Genomic DNA, 16,216 nt, shown 5'->3' on the forward strand with positions numbered 1-16,216 from the left:
TCTCCTTTCATGTAACAATTCTGCTCCGGGATCGGATCGAATTAAGTTCAACTTGTTGAAAAACCTCCCTGATGTGGCGAAACATCGCTTGTTGAATTTATTCAATCGGTTTCTGGAACATAATATTGTTCCAGATGATTGGAGACAAGTACGAGTTATAGCTATTCAAAAACCCGGAAAACCCGCGTCCGACTTCAATTCGTACCGCCCAATAGCAATGCTGTCTTGTATACGGAAATTGTTGGAGAAAATGGCCTACTCTCAGATACACAATATGGGTTCCGCAGGAGCAAGGGGACGAATGATTGTCTTGCGTTGCTTTCTTCAGAAATTCAAATGGCTTACGCCGAAAAAAAACAAATGGCTTCAGTATTCTTGGACATAAAGGGGGCCTTTGATTCAGTTTCAATAGAGGTCCTGTCAGACAAATTATACTCTCGGGGTCTGCCGCCTCTATTGAATAATATGTTATATAACTTGCTTTGTGAGAAACATTTGAATTTTTCTCACGGGGATTCGACAGTAAGTCGGGTCTCCTACATGGCCAGGGCTCATGTTTAAGCCCCCTTTTGTACAACTTCTATGTAAGCGACATCGACAATTGCCTTACACAAAATTGCAGCCTAAGACAACTTGCAGATGATGGAGTGGTGTCTGTCGTAGGATCAAACGAATCCGACCTGCAAGGACCCTTACAAGATACTTTGAACAATTTTTCAACCTGGGCCATTGGGCTAGGGATCGAATTCTTCACGGAGAAAACAGAGATGGTAGTTTTTTCTAGGAAGCATAGACCAGCAAAACCAAAGCTTCAACTTTTGGGTAAACCGATCACTCATGCTATGTCTTTCAAGTATCTTGGGGTCTGGTTCGACTCCAAATGTACTTGGGGGCCCATATTAGGTATCTGAGTAAAAAATGTCAACAAAGAATAAACTTTCTCCGTACAATTACCGGCACCTGGTGGGGAGCCCATCCCGAGGATCTTATTATGTTGTATCGAACAACTATTCTCTCAGTGATAGAGTATGGCAGTTTCTGTTTTCAATCAGCTGCCAAAACACACCTCATTAAACTCGAGCGAATTCAGTAACTTTGTCTCCGTATTGCGTTGGGATGTATGCCCTCAACGCATACCATGAGCCTCGAGGGTTTGGCAGGCGTACTCCCACTAAAAGATCGCTTCAATTTATTATCTCTTCGGTTCCTCATCCGGTGTAAGGTTATGAACCCATTGGTGATCGGAAATTTTGAGCAGCTGATCGAGCTAAATTTTCATTCTGGATTCATGAATTCGTCTCCATGCAGGTTGATCCTTCTTCGTATATTCCCAACCGTGTTTGTTTTCCTGACTACATCAATTCCTCTGTGCATTTTGATCTGTCCATGAAGCAGGATATCCATGGAATTCCAGATTATCATCGATCGGGGATCGTTCCTACGATTTTCGAAGCAAAGTATGGGCGTGTCAATTGTGATAATATGTACTTTACTGATGGGTCCTCTATGAATGAGTCCACAGGATTTGGAGTGTTCAACAATTTTTTTAGCACCTCACACAGTCTTCAGTATCATTGCTCAGTGTATATTGCTGAATTGGCAGCAATACACTGGGCGCTGGACAGCGTCGCCTCACGACCTGTTGAACACTATTACATTGTAACGGATAGTCTGAGCTCTGTCGAAGCTATCCGTTCAGTGAGGCCGGAAAAGCACTCGCCGTACTTCCTTGAGAGAATACGAGAAATTTTGAGTGCTTTATCCAGACGCTGTTATGTCATTACCTTTGTCTGGGTCCCTTCACATTGCTCAATTCCGGGTAATGAGAGGGCTGACTCATTAGCAAAGGTAGGTGCAATTGAAGGCGAAATTTATCAGCGTCAAATCGCCTTCAATGAATTTTATTCTTTAGTTCGTAAAAATACCATTGTTAACTGGCAACGCAAATGGAACGAAGATGAATTGGGCCGGTGGCTCCGCTCAATTATCCCTAAGGTTAGCCACAAACCATGGTTCAAAAGTCTGGGCTTGAGTCGGGACTTTATTCGCACCTTCTCCCGACTCATGTCCAATCACTGTTCGTTAAACGCGCTACTCTTTCGTTTTGATCTCGCCGACAGCAATATCTGTGCCTGTGGCCAAGGTTACCACGACATCGAACACGTTGTTTGGTCGTGCGAGGAGTATCTTGTTGCCAGATCGAATTTAGAAAACTCTCTTCGGGCTAGAGGAAGGCAGCCCAATGTGCCGGTGAGAGATGTGTTGGCTGGTTTAGACCTTGATTACATGTCCCAAATATATGTCTTCCTAAAAGTTATCGATCTTCGTGTCTGATTGTCCTTATATCCTTATATTCTCCTTTTCCTTTTCCTTCGCGAGAAATCAAATCCCTTCTCATTAAGAATAGAATAAGGTGAAATGTAAATACATATTAGATATAAGATAGGCTTAAGAATTGAGTGTAATGAATGTGAGTGTGAATGTGAGAGTGAACATTGTTAACATATACTTTTATCCCTTCCTTTTCCTGAAGAAAATATGTCACCCTTCTAAACTCGAGTAGACCGCGAGTAATCGGTTTTCTACACCATTAACATTAGAATTAAGGAAAAATGTTTATATATACTTGTAACAATACAGTCAGGAGTTTGGCTCCTTTAAACTTATGTAACTGAGCCTGTAAAAATAAACGATTTAATAAAAAAAAATCGCCTTCAATGAATTTTATTCTTTAGTTCGTAAAAATACCATCGTTAACTGGCAACGCAAATGGAACGAAGATGAATTGGGCCGGTGGCTCCACTCAATTATCCCTAAGGTTAGCCTCAATCCGTGGTACAAAAGTCTGGACTTGAGTCGGGACTTTATTCGCACCTTCTCCCGACTCATGTCCAATCACTGTTCGTTAGACGCGCTGCTTTTTCGTTTTAATCTTGCCGACAGCAATCTCTGCGGTTGTGGCCATGGTTACCACGACATCGAACACGTTGTTTGGTCGTGCGAGTTGTATCTTGTCGCCAGATCGAATTTAGAAAACTCCCTTCGGGCTGGAGGAAAGCAGTCCAATGTGCCGGTGAGAGATGTGTTGGCTCGGCCCAAATATATGTTTTCCATAAAGCTATCGATCTTCGAGTGTGATTGATCATACATCCTTTTCCCCTCCTTTTCGTCCTTCGCGAGCTATCGGTTCCCTTCCTACTAACATTAGAATAAGTTAAATTATAAATACATATTAGATGTAAGGATAGTTTTAAGAATTGAGTGTGAAGTGTCAGTGTGAATGAGAATGTGAATGTGAATATGAGTGCGAGTGTAAACACACATCTCCTCACATCCCATCCTTTTCCTAATGAAAATGTGTCACCCTTCTAAACTCGAGTCGACCGCGAGTAATCGGTTTCCTATTTCATTAACCATAGAATTAAGGAAACAACATGTTGATATATGCTAGTTGAAATATAGTTAAGAGTTTGGCTCCTTTAAACTTATGTAACTGAGCCTGTAAAAATAAACGGATTAATAAAAAAAAAAAATTCGATTTCCTTTTTTCCATTTCATAAGCGGCCTACTCACTTGCGCAGATCATAAAATCAACTCTTTAATCATGTCAATAAGCTCCTACGACACCTTAAAACAAACAAAACAAAACATGAGAATGGGAATTAACTGACACAGTCCCTATGTAGAGCGATAAAATACATATCAAGGATAGTAAAAAAATGATCGATGACTTCATTTTTTTCAAATACTGCGCAAAAAAAGTCGCACAAAAAAAATCGCATAAAAAACCGCACAAAAACTGGTTTTACTGTATAGATAAATGTTGAGAAATAAAAATGTTAAAATCTGCCATCGCAATACTGTTGTTTTAATGTTGCAAATGAAATTGAACAGGTAGCACAGTTGGTCACGCGTCGCCTCTGACGATAGATAATGCGAACAATACGTAATGTTTCATATCACGGGTAGGGATAGAGAATATTTACAATGTGAAAGAAACAGCCTTGCTTGACGCAAGCAACAGTACCAATGTTGAATGTTCACGAATGGTTAAATCGATCGTTGATTCGAATTAGTGGAGATATAATTTACGCTAGGTATTTCTAGAATAAGGAATCGATTCTTGTACTGGAGGTTCTGGTGGACTGCTGGTTTGCCGCAAACTTCACTATAGATTAGTTAGCTATGGAAAGGATCATTCTGGTTAAGTTAATGTTTAATGATTATTCCAACGTTAAAAACTTTGAGTAAATTGGTGTGGAAGTTTTTATGGATTCCGTACATCATTGGTTTTCATACCATTAGGTGCAGTGCTTGTGAATGATTGAAATGCACGTGAGCGTTGTTGGTTTTATACGTTGTCAAAGATATTTAAAGGCTTGGGGGTCTTCGTAGCCACTTGGTTACACGTTCACTTACTGAGCGATCGATCGTGAGTTCAAACTCAGGGCCCTCAATTGACCATCTTTGTGTTGTTATAGAATAATTACGTCCACGCAACCATCATCAGCGATGGAGATCGATCCACGGTGGAACAAAGATCGATTCATCCATACAACTGCTCTGCTCTGCAAGAACATCGGGCTGCTGTACTATTAATAACCCAACAATGATCAATATCAACTGTCTCCGCTGTCCGGTCTGCTGAACAATGGAAGGAGAGAAAGAATACCCTTACGCCTAAATGACTACTACTGTGTAATTTACCATAATGTAATGGAACAGAAAACCTAACGCCTAAATCGCTACTACTACTGTATAATTTACAATTTATAGCAACATAAAAACCAGGGTCTGTTACAGCTAAACTGCTAATGAGCCTAATAAATAAATAAATGGGATAAAAAAAGATATATAATGGTGGTGGTGGAACTAATATAAAATCGCCTGTAGCGGCAAAGAAATGTTTAGAAGAAGAGATACATACTGGCAAGAAGAACACAAATCTCGTATATTGTTCCTACGAGAATAAGAATAAATCATGTCAACCATCCTCAGTTGTTTCTACAAAGTCACGCAAACCCTTCGATCCTTTTCAGAACCACCATCCAGTTCAAACTTTATGTATTTCCCTGTATCAGTTATAATTCAATACATATACCCATCCACTCACACATTTACAAACGCACTTACAAGAAGCATGTTCAACAAGCTTTAAAAATATCCATTCATTCATTCATTGAGAATTGATTCAGATGCAACTTCAAACAAATGATTACTAAGCAAACGGTAGTCCTACGTCTACCTTGCGGTTATATCAGAGATATAATCTACCTATAATTTTTGTTCAAAATATCAAATCCGAGGTAGGGGCTCGATTAAATTATGCATCGTGTCAGTTTTCGTGTCGTCCAATGGAGAGCGCTTGTATATTTTTGCATGACAGGCGAATATTGTTGTTTTTACGTATTGTCAAAGTTTTGTTGATATGTATAACACAGTGTTGTGTTTTGTTTATGAGAAATGTGAGACAATGATGTTGGTGGGAAAAATATGTAATAGTCTATGAACGTAGTGTGTCAGCTGCGAAAAAGACCACCGTGTTAGCTGGTTGGTTTTGATTTTAATAATTGACCTTTTTGAAGGCTAGAGGTGATAAACTCTATAAAACAAAAAAACAATAAGGATAAAAATTTCGATATTCGCACAGGTTCTATATTGTTCTGGCGACGGCAAAAATTAATCATGAAGCAACCAATCTTCAGCTTTTTCTACATGAAATTTGAATTATCTTAAAATTTTGTAATCCTACGTCAACAATGCGGTCCACGACACAACTCTCTAATCATTTCATATTTTGTCACGGACTACTCTTAGATATCCAAACCATGAGCTCTAGTTCTGCAATCATCATCATCGAAATAACGTATGTTATAATATCCATGATATTATCAAAAAAAAACTGGATGTTCCCAGAAGGTCACTGTGGGAAACAAACACGAAGGGAAGTCCCTTGAAGCGCAAACATCATACATACAAATGCTTCTTCAGCTAATACCTCGCCAGGACGAATTGGTACACATTTACCTTACGGCAAATGAAAAATACCAGATGAGAAATGGTTACATACAACATCAGAACTTACCTCCTCAACTGTCAGTGGTAGCGTTACCCGGCTAGAAAGAGAGAATAATAAAAAGATAAGTAAAATTTGAAATTTTGTTGTTATTTAAATTTTAATTAATAGCACACCCAGGCTAAACATGTTTCATCCGGCGGTGAAATTTTATCGTGAAGAGTTGTATTATGAAAAGTTACTTTTTTTCTAGAAGTGCGCCCTAGATTAGAATCAAAACATGATGTTCAAACAGGATTGTTCTATTTGCACTTTGATTTAATGGCACCTCTTTATAGCAGTATTAGTGTTGCCACCTAACAACGACATAAAAAAAAACTAGCGAAATATTGATAAAGTCGCCAACCAATTCTATTGTTCTTCTTCCTTGATGTGCTCATAATTTCGCCCAGCTGTTGAGCGGACTGTGCCTAGAGGCAGTGTTATCTTCCAATTTGTGGTTGAATTGATATAAGCTATCGTTAACGCTGTAACAGCAACAAGTTGTTGCACCAACAAGTGTTTCGCCGATTCACGGCAGAAATAATGTCATAACATCGCTTACTCTGTGACCGCTATAATTGGTTCAGGTACAGGTAGGTAAAAAATTACGTTGATGAGTCAAAAGATGGAACACCAAAAGCATTATATTCATTTATTTTGTGTAAGCGTTCGTAATCTCAATTTATTCGAAGGTCTCTGCTATATTATTGAACACTTTGATCGGCCCGTCACCCAGATCTGGGTGACGGGTGATTTCCTGGGAGGCCCCATCACCAAGATGTGGGTGACACTTTTCTCGTTCAATTTGAATAGGATTTTTAAACGGAATTTGATAGAATAGGCACCTAAATGTAAGTATGGGATACGTAGAATGAAAAAAACAGGAAGTGGGTTATATCTATGGTATAACCGCAACGGTGACGTAGGACTATCGTTGATTTAGTGATCATTTGTTTGAAGTCGAATCTGAATCCATTCTAAATGAATGAATAAATGAATATTTGGGGGACTTCGAAAACGAGAGCGTTACGTTGGAGGTACAATGTTTTATGCATCCAATATTGGATACGAAAATATCCTACGGATATTATAAATCACAGAACCAAATGTAATTGGTCACAGTGTTATATGTTTAGAAAACATTAAAATAAACTCTTTCGCTTGCATGTTATTTTCAATGCCAAGGGGAACTGGCAGATCATTTTGCAGCAGCCATATCTTTCCGGATTCTTCCCGAAGTCCACCACCAGTGGTTAATACTAACTCGATAACAACCTGTTAATTGCACTTGATTGAAAAATCACAAGACCAAATGTATTTGGTCGCAGCGTTATATGTTAGAAAACATTTAAAAAAAACTCTTTCGCATGAATGTATTCTTCAATTCCCAGGGGAACTGGCAGATTATTTTTCAGCAACGATAATATCTTTCCGTAATCTTCTCGATGCTGGATGGAATTTAAACGAAAGAAGTTCCGCACGTATTTATATGTGTGTATGGCGGCTGCTTCGATATCTCAAATGGAATCGTTTTTCGGTGCTGATACTCTCTCGGTCGTCTTTTCTTCTTCTGATAAATCGGCTTTTCTGCGCTCTCTCACAGTTCCAAACAAATTGAATGCGTGTCAGGTCAGGCCAGGTGATGAATCCCTCGATCCCTCGCCGTCCAGCTCGTCCAGCTCGTTCCGCTAATTCAGCTCGTTCAATAACGATGTTGTCTTGTCGATGTCCTCACGAAAAATGATTCCGTTTCACTACCAGTAAATCGCTTAAGTATGCTTTTTGTGCGTGATTGAATAGAGAGAAGGTGTGGTTTACGATGGCAATTTGGAAGGCAAACTAGAGGGGAATGAACTCTCTGAGTTTGAAACTTTCGGCGACTGAGCAATAATCGATTGAAAATTATATGTTTTTCGCGATGCGAAACATTTTCCGTTGCGCGCGCATACAATATTGGATACGAAAATTTTCTACTGATGGGGAAGAATAATTTTCAGAAGCTTTCCTGTTAATTGCGATTGATTGAAAAATCACAAAACCAAATGTATTTGGTTGCAGTGTTATATGGTTAGAAAACATTTCGCATCAATGTATTTTTCAATTCCCAGGGGAACTGGCAGAGTATTTATCAGCAACGATTAGTTCTTTCCAGATTTTCCTCGATACTCGAAGCCCACCAGTGGTTAATGCTAACTCGATAACCACCTGTTAATAGCACTTAATTGAAAAATATTTGGTCGCAGTGTTACATGGATAGAAAACATTAAAATAAACTCTTTCGCATGAATGTATTTTTCAATTCCCAGGGGAACTGGCAGATTATTTTTCAGCAACAATTGAATCTTTCCGGAATTTTCTCGATGCTGAATGGCATCCAAACGAAGAGTTCCGCGCGTGTATGTGTGTGTGGCGGCTGCTCCGATCTCTTCCCGGGGAACCGTTTGTGGCATCACTCTCCTCCTGATGGCCTAAGGTGCACAAACAGGCTCTTGGTGACACCGTTCATCCGCGCTTTCATGATAAACGAAAAGCTTCACCACAACAGCGACAACATGCTCCCATCGCTGTTCAATTCGAACTGAGTGGATTTCCGAGCGGCACTCGCTTATATACCGATTGGTGATTTCAAAAGCCTGTTTTGAAGGCAATTTTAAGACTATTGGAACAAGTTTCCGGATCAAAAAGTAACAAGTATATAACGCGTAGACATTTTATCTTTCGAATGAAGTGTTTATCATACTATTTCGTTCAGTTGTTTAGGAGCTATTAACGCTCAAAATCTCGGTCTCCGGCGTAACGCTTTCGTTTTCGAAACTTTGATTTTACACCCCGGTATAGAAATGAAAGACGTAGTCCTACGTCAAAATCAAAAACATAAATAATATAGTTTTTATACTATACTTTTAGACGGTTTTATTTATTTAGCATGACTTATTGTAAGCAGGGTTACCATATCTACAGAATAGTCTGTATTTCTACAGATTTTTTCAGACTTTTTGAGACCAAGAATCTGTAGATAAAGATTACAGATTTTTGAAGTTTCATACAGAATATACAGATTTTTAACAGAAAGTTTTAATAAAAGTAACGGCTTGATGTTAATAAAATTTTCCCATCTCACCCATTTTAATCATACAGCCTTCGTATCTGTTCAAATGAGAATCATCTGTTTTCGAGATTCATATGTAGTATGATGTCTAACATTCTTATGCAAACATCTACGTTATTGGTTAGCGTTATCTATATGAATCAAAATGGAACGCCAAATGTGTTGGTAAGCGCAAAACTCGAGTATGGAATGGTCCGATTTGAGCCGGTTTTATCTTGTTGTATTCGTCTTTGCCCGTAGATTTTTTTTTAAACTTTGAGTTCGAAAGAAATCAATTATATGAGAGAATGACATCGTTGTTAGTTCAATTGAATTTTGCGTTTGCGTGTTCCGTTGGTGTGAGACGAAAATAGCAATGGATTCTCAGGTAAAATAACGCGCATTGAAAATAAAAATTATGAATGAAAACTTACTTTTCTGTATCAAACATGTATTCCATGTAACGAAGAAACATGTTATTTGCAAGTGAATCAAGAATCTTGAGCGAAAATTGTGTTTGAAAACAAATTTATATTATAACTAGCTGACCCGGCAAGCTTCATCCTGCCAAAAAAATTGTGTTTTGCTATCAATACCTTCAAACATTCACGTTTTCTTACTACGAGCAAGTTTATGGGTCCAATCGCAGAACGGTTCATTGATTGATCTTCTGATCGATCCCGTTGAATTTACCTTTTACTATAAAATTCCTAGTATTTCTAACAAAACTCATCATTATAATATCAGATTATTTTCAGACACAATTCAGCGATACTTTTTTATCGGTATAGATAGAAGCAGATATAGGATATTTTTATGGGACCCCTTCTCCATTCCAGAGGAGGGAGGGGTGTCATACCATCATGGAAACATTTCTCATACCCAAAAACACTCACATCCCAAATTGTGCCTGATTAGCTTTTGAGTTATACAGAAATTTGTGTTTCATTTGTATGACAGACCACCCTTAGAGAGCGGGAGGTGTGTCTAACCACCGTAGAAATATTTATTGCATCCTAAAACCTCCACATGTCAAGTTTAGTTTCGTTTGCTTGATTAATTCTCGAGTAATGCCGAAATTTGTGTTCCATTTGTATGGCAACCCCCCCTTAGAGAGGGGGTTGAGAGTCTAACCATCATAGAAATATTTATTGCACCCTAAAACCTCCATATGCTATATTTGGTTTCATTTGCTTGATTAACTCGCGAGTAATGTAGAAATTTGTGTTCATTTGTATGGCAGCCCCCCCTTAGAGAGGGGGTGGATAGTCTAACCATAGAAACATTTATTGCATCCTAAAACATGCACATGCAAAATTTGGTTTCATTTGCTTAATTAGTTCTCGAGTAATGCAGAAATTTGTGTTTCATTTGTATGGCAGCCCCCCTTAAAGAGGAGAGTGGAGAGTCTAACCATCATAGAAACATTTATTACACCCTAAAACCTCCATAAGCTTAATTTGATTGCATTTGCTTGATTAGTTCTCGAGTTATGCAGAAATTTGTGTTTAGAAACATTTATTGCACCCTAAAACCTCCATAAGCTTAATTTGATTGCATTTGCTGGATTAGTTCTCGAGTTATGCAGAAATTTGTGTTTAGAAACATTTATTGCATTTGTATGGCAAAATTCATGAAATTTCATTTGCTTTCAAAGTTTTTCAAATATTAAAAAAAAATCTAAAAGAAAGATCGAGACGTTTCGACAGGATTACGTTTCCGATGTAAAAAATTGTCTTCCTGTTGGCCGATTGATCAGAAATTTGGAAAACGCCTTTATCTCTGCTGTCGTTATAAAACCGCGTATTCCATGATCTTGAAAATCCAAGATGGCGGTATCAAATGAAAGGGCTTGACTAGTAGAACATAGTTATTTGTGAAAATGCAAATCCAAAAAATCAAATGAAAAGGCATTAGATCATGAAAAATCCAAAAGTCAATCAAAATGGTCAACTACTTTTATTCATACAACTCTCTTACAGAGCAATTCCACCCCAACGCAACCGACCCGACCCCATACGATTTTTTTAAAACTTTGTACTAAACTACCTAAATTACAATTTTCGTTACTTAATTACGACTGATTTTTTTAAAGGGCGTAATTAAAATGATTGGTCTTTTTTTCAAAAATTGTAACTCAAAAACCAGATGTCTGATTAAAATATGATGTTTGACAAAGTTATGAGAAAAATCACATTTTGAATGTACTGTTAAAAAAATCATTCTCAAAAATAATATTAAAAACTTTCATATCTTTACGTCGTCTACAATAAGTTCTTCTAACATATCGTCCAGGTCTTCACTTGCGTATAGTTCCTCAATATCCGAATCGGAACTCGACGAGATAATACTCGAAACTTTTCTTCTAATGCTTCGCACTATTTCATCGTCACTACTTCCCTTCCCAGACAGGAGACCAAGACGGCGTTGAGGAGGACTACTCCGGTGCAATGAACAACGACGACGTACCACCCCCGACGATGGGTGAAGTTAAGGAGGTCATTAATCAGCTCAAGAACCACAATAAAAAAAAATATAAAAAAGGCGACAAGTTGGATTGTGGGAATTATCGTGCCAACACAATTCTGAATGGTGCCCACAAAATTTTGTCTCAGATCCTCTTCCGCCATCTATCGCCAATAGTAAGTAGATTTGTGGGAAGTTATAAGGCCGGATTCATGCCCGGTTGCTCGACGACGGACCAGATTTTTACACTGCGGCAGATCCTCCAAAAGTGCCCCGAGTATCAGGTCCCAACACACCTTCGTCGACTTCAAGGCCGCATATGATACAATCGACCGACGGCAGCTATGGAGGATCATGGACGAACACGGCTTTCCCCGAAAGCTGACAAGACTGATTCAGGCAACGATGAACGGTGTGCGGATCTCAGGTGAGCTGTCGACAAGGCGATGGACTCTCCTGTCTGCTTTTCAACGTGGCACTGGAAGCTGTTATGCGGAGAGCGGGCTTCAACATGCGGGGCACGATTTTCAACAAGTCTAGTCAGTTTATTTGCTTCGCCGACGACGTGGACATAATCGGAAGAACACATGCAACGGTAGTCGACTTGTATACCCGACTGAAACACGAAGCAGGGCTGATTGGGCTTGGAATCAATGCGTCTAAGACTAAATACATGCTAGCTGGAGGGACTGATCGCAACAGAGTTCTTCTTGGTAGTAGTGTTGTGATCGACGGCGACGAGCTCGAGGTGGTGGAGGAATTTGTCTACCTTGGCTCGTTGATAACAACTGACAACAACAATAGTCGTGAAATTCGAAGACGCATTGTCAATGGAAGTCGTGCCTACTATGGGCTCCGCAAATCCTTGAGGTCCAACAAGCTCCGACCCCGTACGAAGCGTACCATGTACAAATCCCTAATTCGACCGGTTGTTCTCTATGGGCACGAAGCATGGACGATGCTTGAAGAGGACTCACAAGCGCTTGGAGTTTTCGAACGCCGAGTGCTCAGAACAATGTACGGTGGTGTACAGGAAAACGGAGTATGGAGAAGGAGAATGAACCACGAACTGGTGCAACTCTACGGCGAACCCAGCATCCAGCAAGTCTAACGGTTCGCTACCATCCCGCAGAGAAACAACGAGCAAAGATGGACGATTCTAGTTATATTCACTTTATTATTAATGAATGAGTATCTTGTGAACGCGATGTTTCAAGCTTTGTTTTGACTCTGGCAACACTTCTGCAGTCACCTTACTGCTTCGACATGGCTCCAATTCAACTTGTTTTTGTACTCCCAAGAATGGCATGAGAGGAAAACGATAGTTTTCGGCATAAAGTTCACTGTACGGATGCTGTAAGTGAGTAGTTTGTTCGACTTCCGGAAATTTTGATTTCGAAGATTCACCTCGCTGTGCTCGACCAATCACTTAAAAAGTCTAAGCTGTAATATCATAATTTAATTTAAGAACAACTACGACCATCAATGCAGCTATTGCTGCAAGATTCCCAGTGCGAATAGTAACAAACCAAAGTCATATCCATTCGCTATATCAAGTAGCACGTGTCGATTTTGAAGTTCACTTATCTTTCCCCATAGAAACACTTTACAACAGATGGTTCTTGACTATGAATCGATGATGCAAGCATGAATCGATCGAACTAAAATGCAGGTTGACTGTGACCATGATTTGTGTAAACTGCTGAAACAAGCAGCTACAATCCATACAGCAACAACAGTTTACTGGACGGAAACTATGAGGTAGCTGCAGTTTTTTTATTCGGTGGAAACACGATGCAAAAAATGAAAACATGCGTAAACACACATGTATCGCATACGCACCGTTTTGTAAAAACAGATATTTAACATTCAGTGCATTATAGTGCAACAATGTTGAACTCTAGTGAAACAATTTTGCGCGATATCTCTATTTATAGTTTTGTTCGGCTTTTCAATGATATTTTTAACCTCTTACATCTCTGAAGCTATCTTATTTACCTAAGTCAGAGTTCTTTAGTTCGTATAGCGCATCGAGTTTCGAAACGATCGCTGGTAATGTTGCTGTTGAATTTATTCGAATCAATACCGCAAAATAGGCCTCGGACAGCTTGATATTAATATATTTTCCTAGTGTTTTGAGCACGTACGTGCTTATTCACGTTACTCAAGGGCGAGAGAGGTAGCTTGTAGCTAATACTACAATCGATTGAATTAACGTAGAAATACATATTGCTTGCGCGCTAGCCATTATGAGAAAAAGGTGAGAATAGTGTTGTGAACCTACAGTTCGAATTACCATATACATTTCCCATCGTAAGATCCGCCAGTTAGTTAACCGTGATAGTGGTTTCAATGTTTACTCGATCATTATTAATTCTCTCTTAATATGCGTGCGTGAGCAGAATGTCCGCATATAGTATGTTGCATCTGCACAATATTGATGGCTAGTACGCTAATGGAATATAAAATGTTTTCCAAAAAGTGCTATAGCATATAAAATTGAATAGCATTATTGAATGTCATTAATGATTTGGAAAAAAAAGTTATTCAAATGATCATCGCTACATTTTGTGTATTGGTGTATAAAGGGTGTGTCACATCAAATTGCATCACGGAAAAAACGCTGTAGAAATTCGCCCAGTAGACCGATCCTTTTGAAAATTTTAGACAGTCAAATAAAAACTATTAAACAACTTTTGGCATTTTCTTTTTATTCATACTTCGAGCCCAAGCCCGTATGCTCGCACCTTCCTCTTTACCCCGTCCATAAGGTTCTGTACAACGTCAGGTTGTAGTTTTTTTTGGACAGAAATCCATTTTCTTTTGAAGTCCGCCTCCGATTTGACAACTTTTGGGTTCTTCCGGAGGTCCTGCTTCATAATCGCCCAATATTTCTCTATTGGGCGAAGCTCCGGCGCGTTGGGCGGGTTAATTTCCTTTGGCACGAAGGTGACTCCGTTCCCTTCGTACCACTCCAACACGTCATTTGAATAGTGGCACGAAGCGAGATCCGGCCAGAAGATGGTCGGGCCCTCGTGCTGCTTCAATAGTGGTAGTAAACGCTTCTGTAGGCACTCCTTAAGGTAAACCTGCCCGTTTACCGTGCCGGTCATCACGGAGGGGGCGCTCCGCTTTCCGCAAGAGCAGATCGCTTGCCACACCATGTACTTTTTGGCAAACTTGGATAGTTTCTGCTTGCGAATCTCCTCCGGAACGCTGAATTTGTCCTCTGCGGAGAAGAACAACAGGCCCGGCAGATGACGAAAGTCCGCTTTGACGTAGGTTTCGTCGTCCATTACCAGGCAATGCGGCTTCGTCAGCATTTCGGTGTACAGCTTCCGGTCTCCCGTCTTCCCCACCATGTTTTGCCTTTCGTCGCGGTTAGGAGCCTTCTGAACCTTGTATGTACGCAGGCCCTCCCGCTGCTTGGTCCGCTGGACGAATGAACTTGACAAATTCAGCTTATTGGCGACATCCCGGACCGAACTTCTCGGATCACGTCTAAACTGCTTAACTACGCGCTTGTGATCTTTTTCACTGACGGAGCATCCGTTTTTGCCGGTCTTCACCTTCCGGTCGATGGTTAGGTTCTCGAAGTATCGTTTTAGTACTCTGCTGATCGTGGATTGGACGATTCCCAGCATCTTACCGATGTCCCGATGTGACAACTCCGGATTCTCGAAATGAGTGCACAGGATTAATTCACGACGCTCTTTTTCGTTCGACGACGTTTTTCCAAATTTACGAAAAATTGACAGTGAAGCATGGCCAACGTGATCTATACACTCTTATCTGATTATGAGCGAAAGCTGAAGATATAATTCCTAAAAATTAAATTTCTACAGCGTTTTTTCCGTGATGCAATTTGATGTGACACACCCTTTACGTGTGCTCTAATTTTCGATGTCCCACGTTTCCGCAGATTTCCGTATTAAGTTCATCAAGAATTGCATGAATTAAAATCAAGAGTTGCAATTGCATATTTTTAAGCGTTTCTTAAATGTTTCCCAAAGAAAAATATCAGGGACGCAAACCTAAACAAAATAATTCTCTGAAAATATGCAACGAGCAAACTAACCAACTCGAAAAATTATGACAGTTACAATGAAAGCTTTCACTCGGTCGATGCTATCGACCTGCTCGATATCTAAATAGTCAAATAGAGCTAACGAGCAAAATTCTTATCGACTCGATTTCTTTAGTTATTTATATTTATTTATCGATAAGTCCAATGTTAATTAGGATTAGAAAAACATATAAACAACATGGCTTTGCCGAGGCCCGAACCAAACTTATCGACGCCAAACATAAAACGTATTTTAACGTATTTTCGATTAGAAAACATGAAGTTTTCACTTTTTCAATGTTTTTTAATTCCGACCAGGATCAGAAGTTTGTCCTTCGCCTGCTAGATCTTAACAACCGTTTTTATGAGCTCCTTAATACCAATAACCGTCGTCTGACTTCTAACCAAAATCCCAGCTATTCCGTCCGCGAACCTACATCAGGAGCGAGAGCTATGGGGTTCAATAAGCCAACCGTGAAAAACCTTTTGTTTGCAGTCGAAATACATTAATTCGTTTGTTTTTTTTATCACCCAGATT

General features: G+C 39.5%; 1 protein-coding gene across 2 annotated transcripts in view; it reads right to left on the reverse strand.

Moving 5' to 3' along the window:
• The window catches only part of LOC129776167 (phosphatidylinositol transfer protein alpha isoform), a 56,319-nt gene that overhangs the window by 21,497 nt on the left and 18,606 nt on the right, over window positions 1-16,216 (reverse strand). For both annotated transcript variants that reach the window (XM_055781638.1, XM_055781639.1), the window contains exon 2: window positions 6,086-6,116. In XM_055781638.1, coding sequence (XP_055637613.1) covers window positions 6,086-6,116 — 31 coding nt within the window. The remainder of the gene's footprint in view (window positions 1-6,085; window positions 6,117-16,216) is intronic.

The sequence above is a fragment of the Toxorhynchites rutilus genome, chromosome 3, assembly GCF_029784135.1.
Source record: "Toxorhynchites rutilus septentrionalis strain SRP chromosome 3, ASM2978413v1, whole genome shotgun sequence".
Classification (NCBI taxonomy): Eukaryota; Metazoa; Arthropoda; class Insecta; order Diptera; family Culicidae; genus Toxorhynchites; species Toxorhynchites rutilus.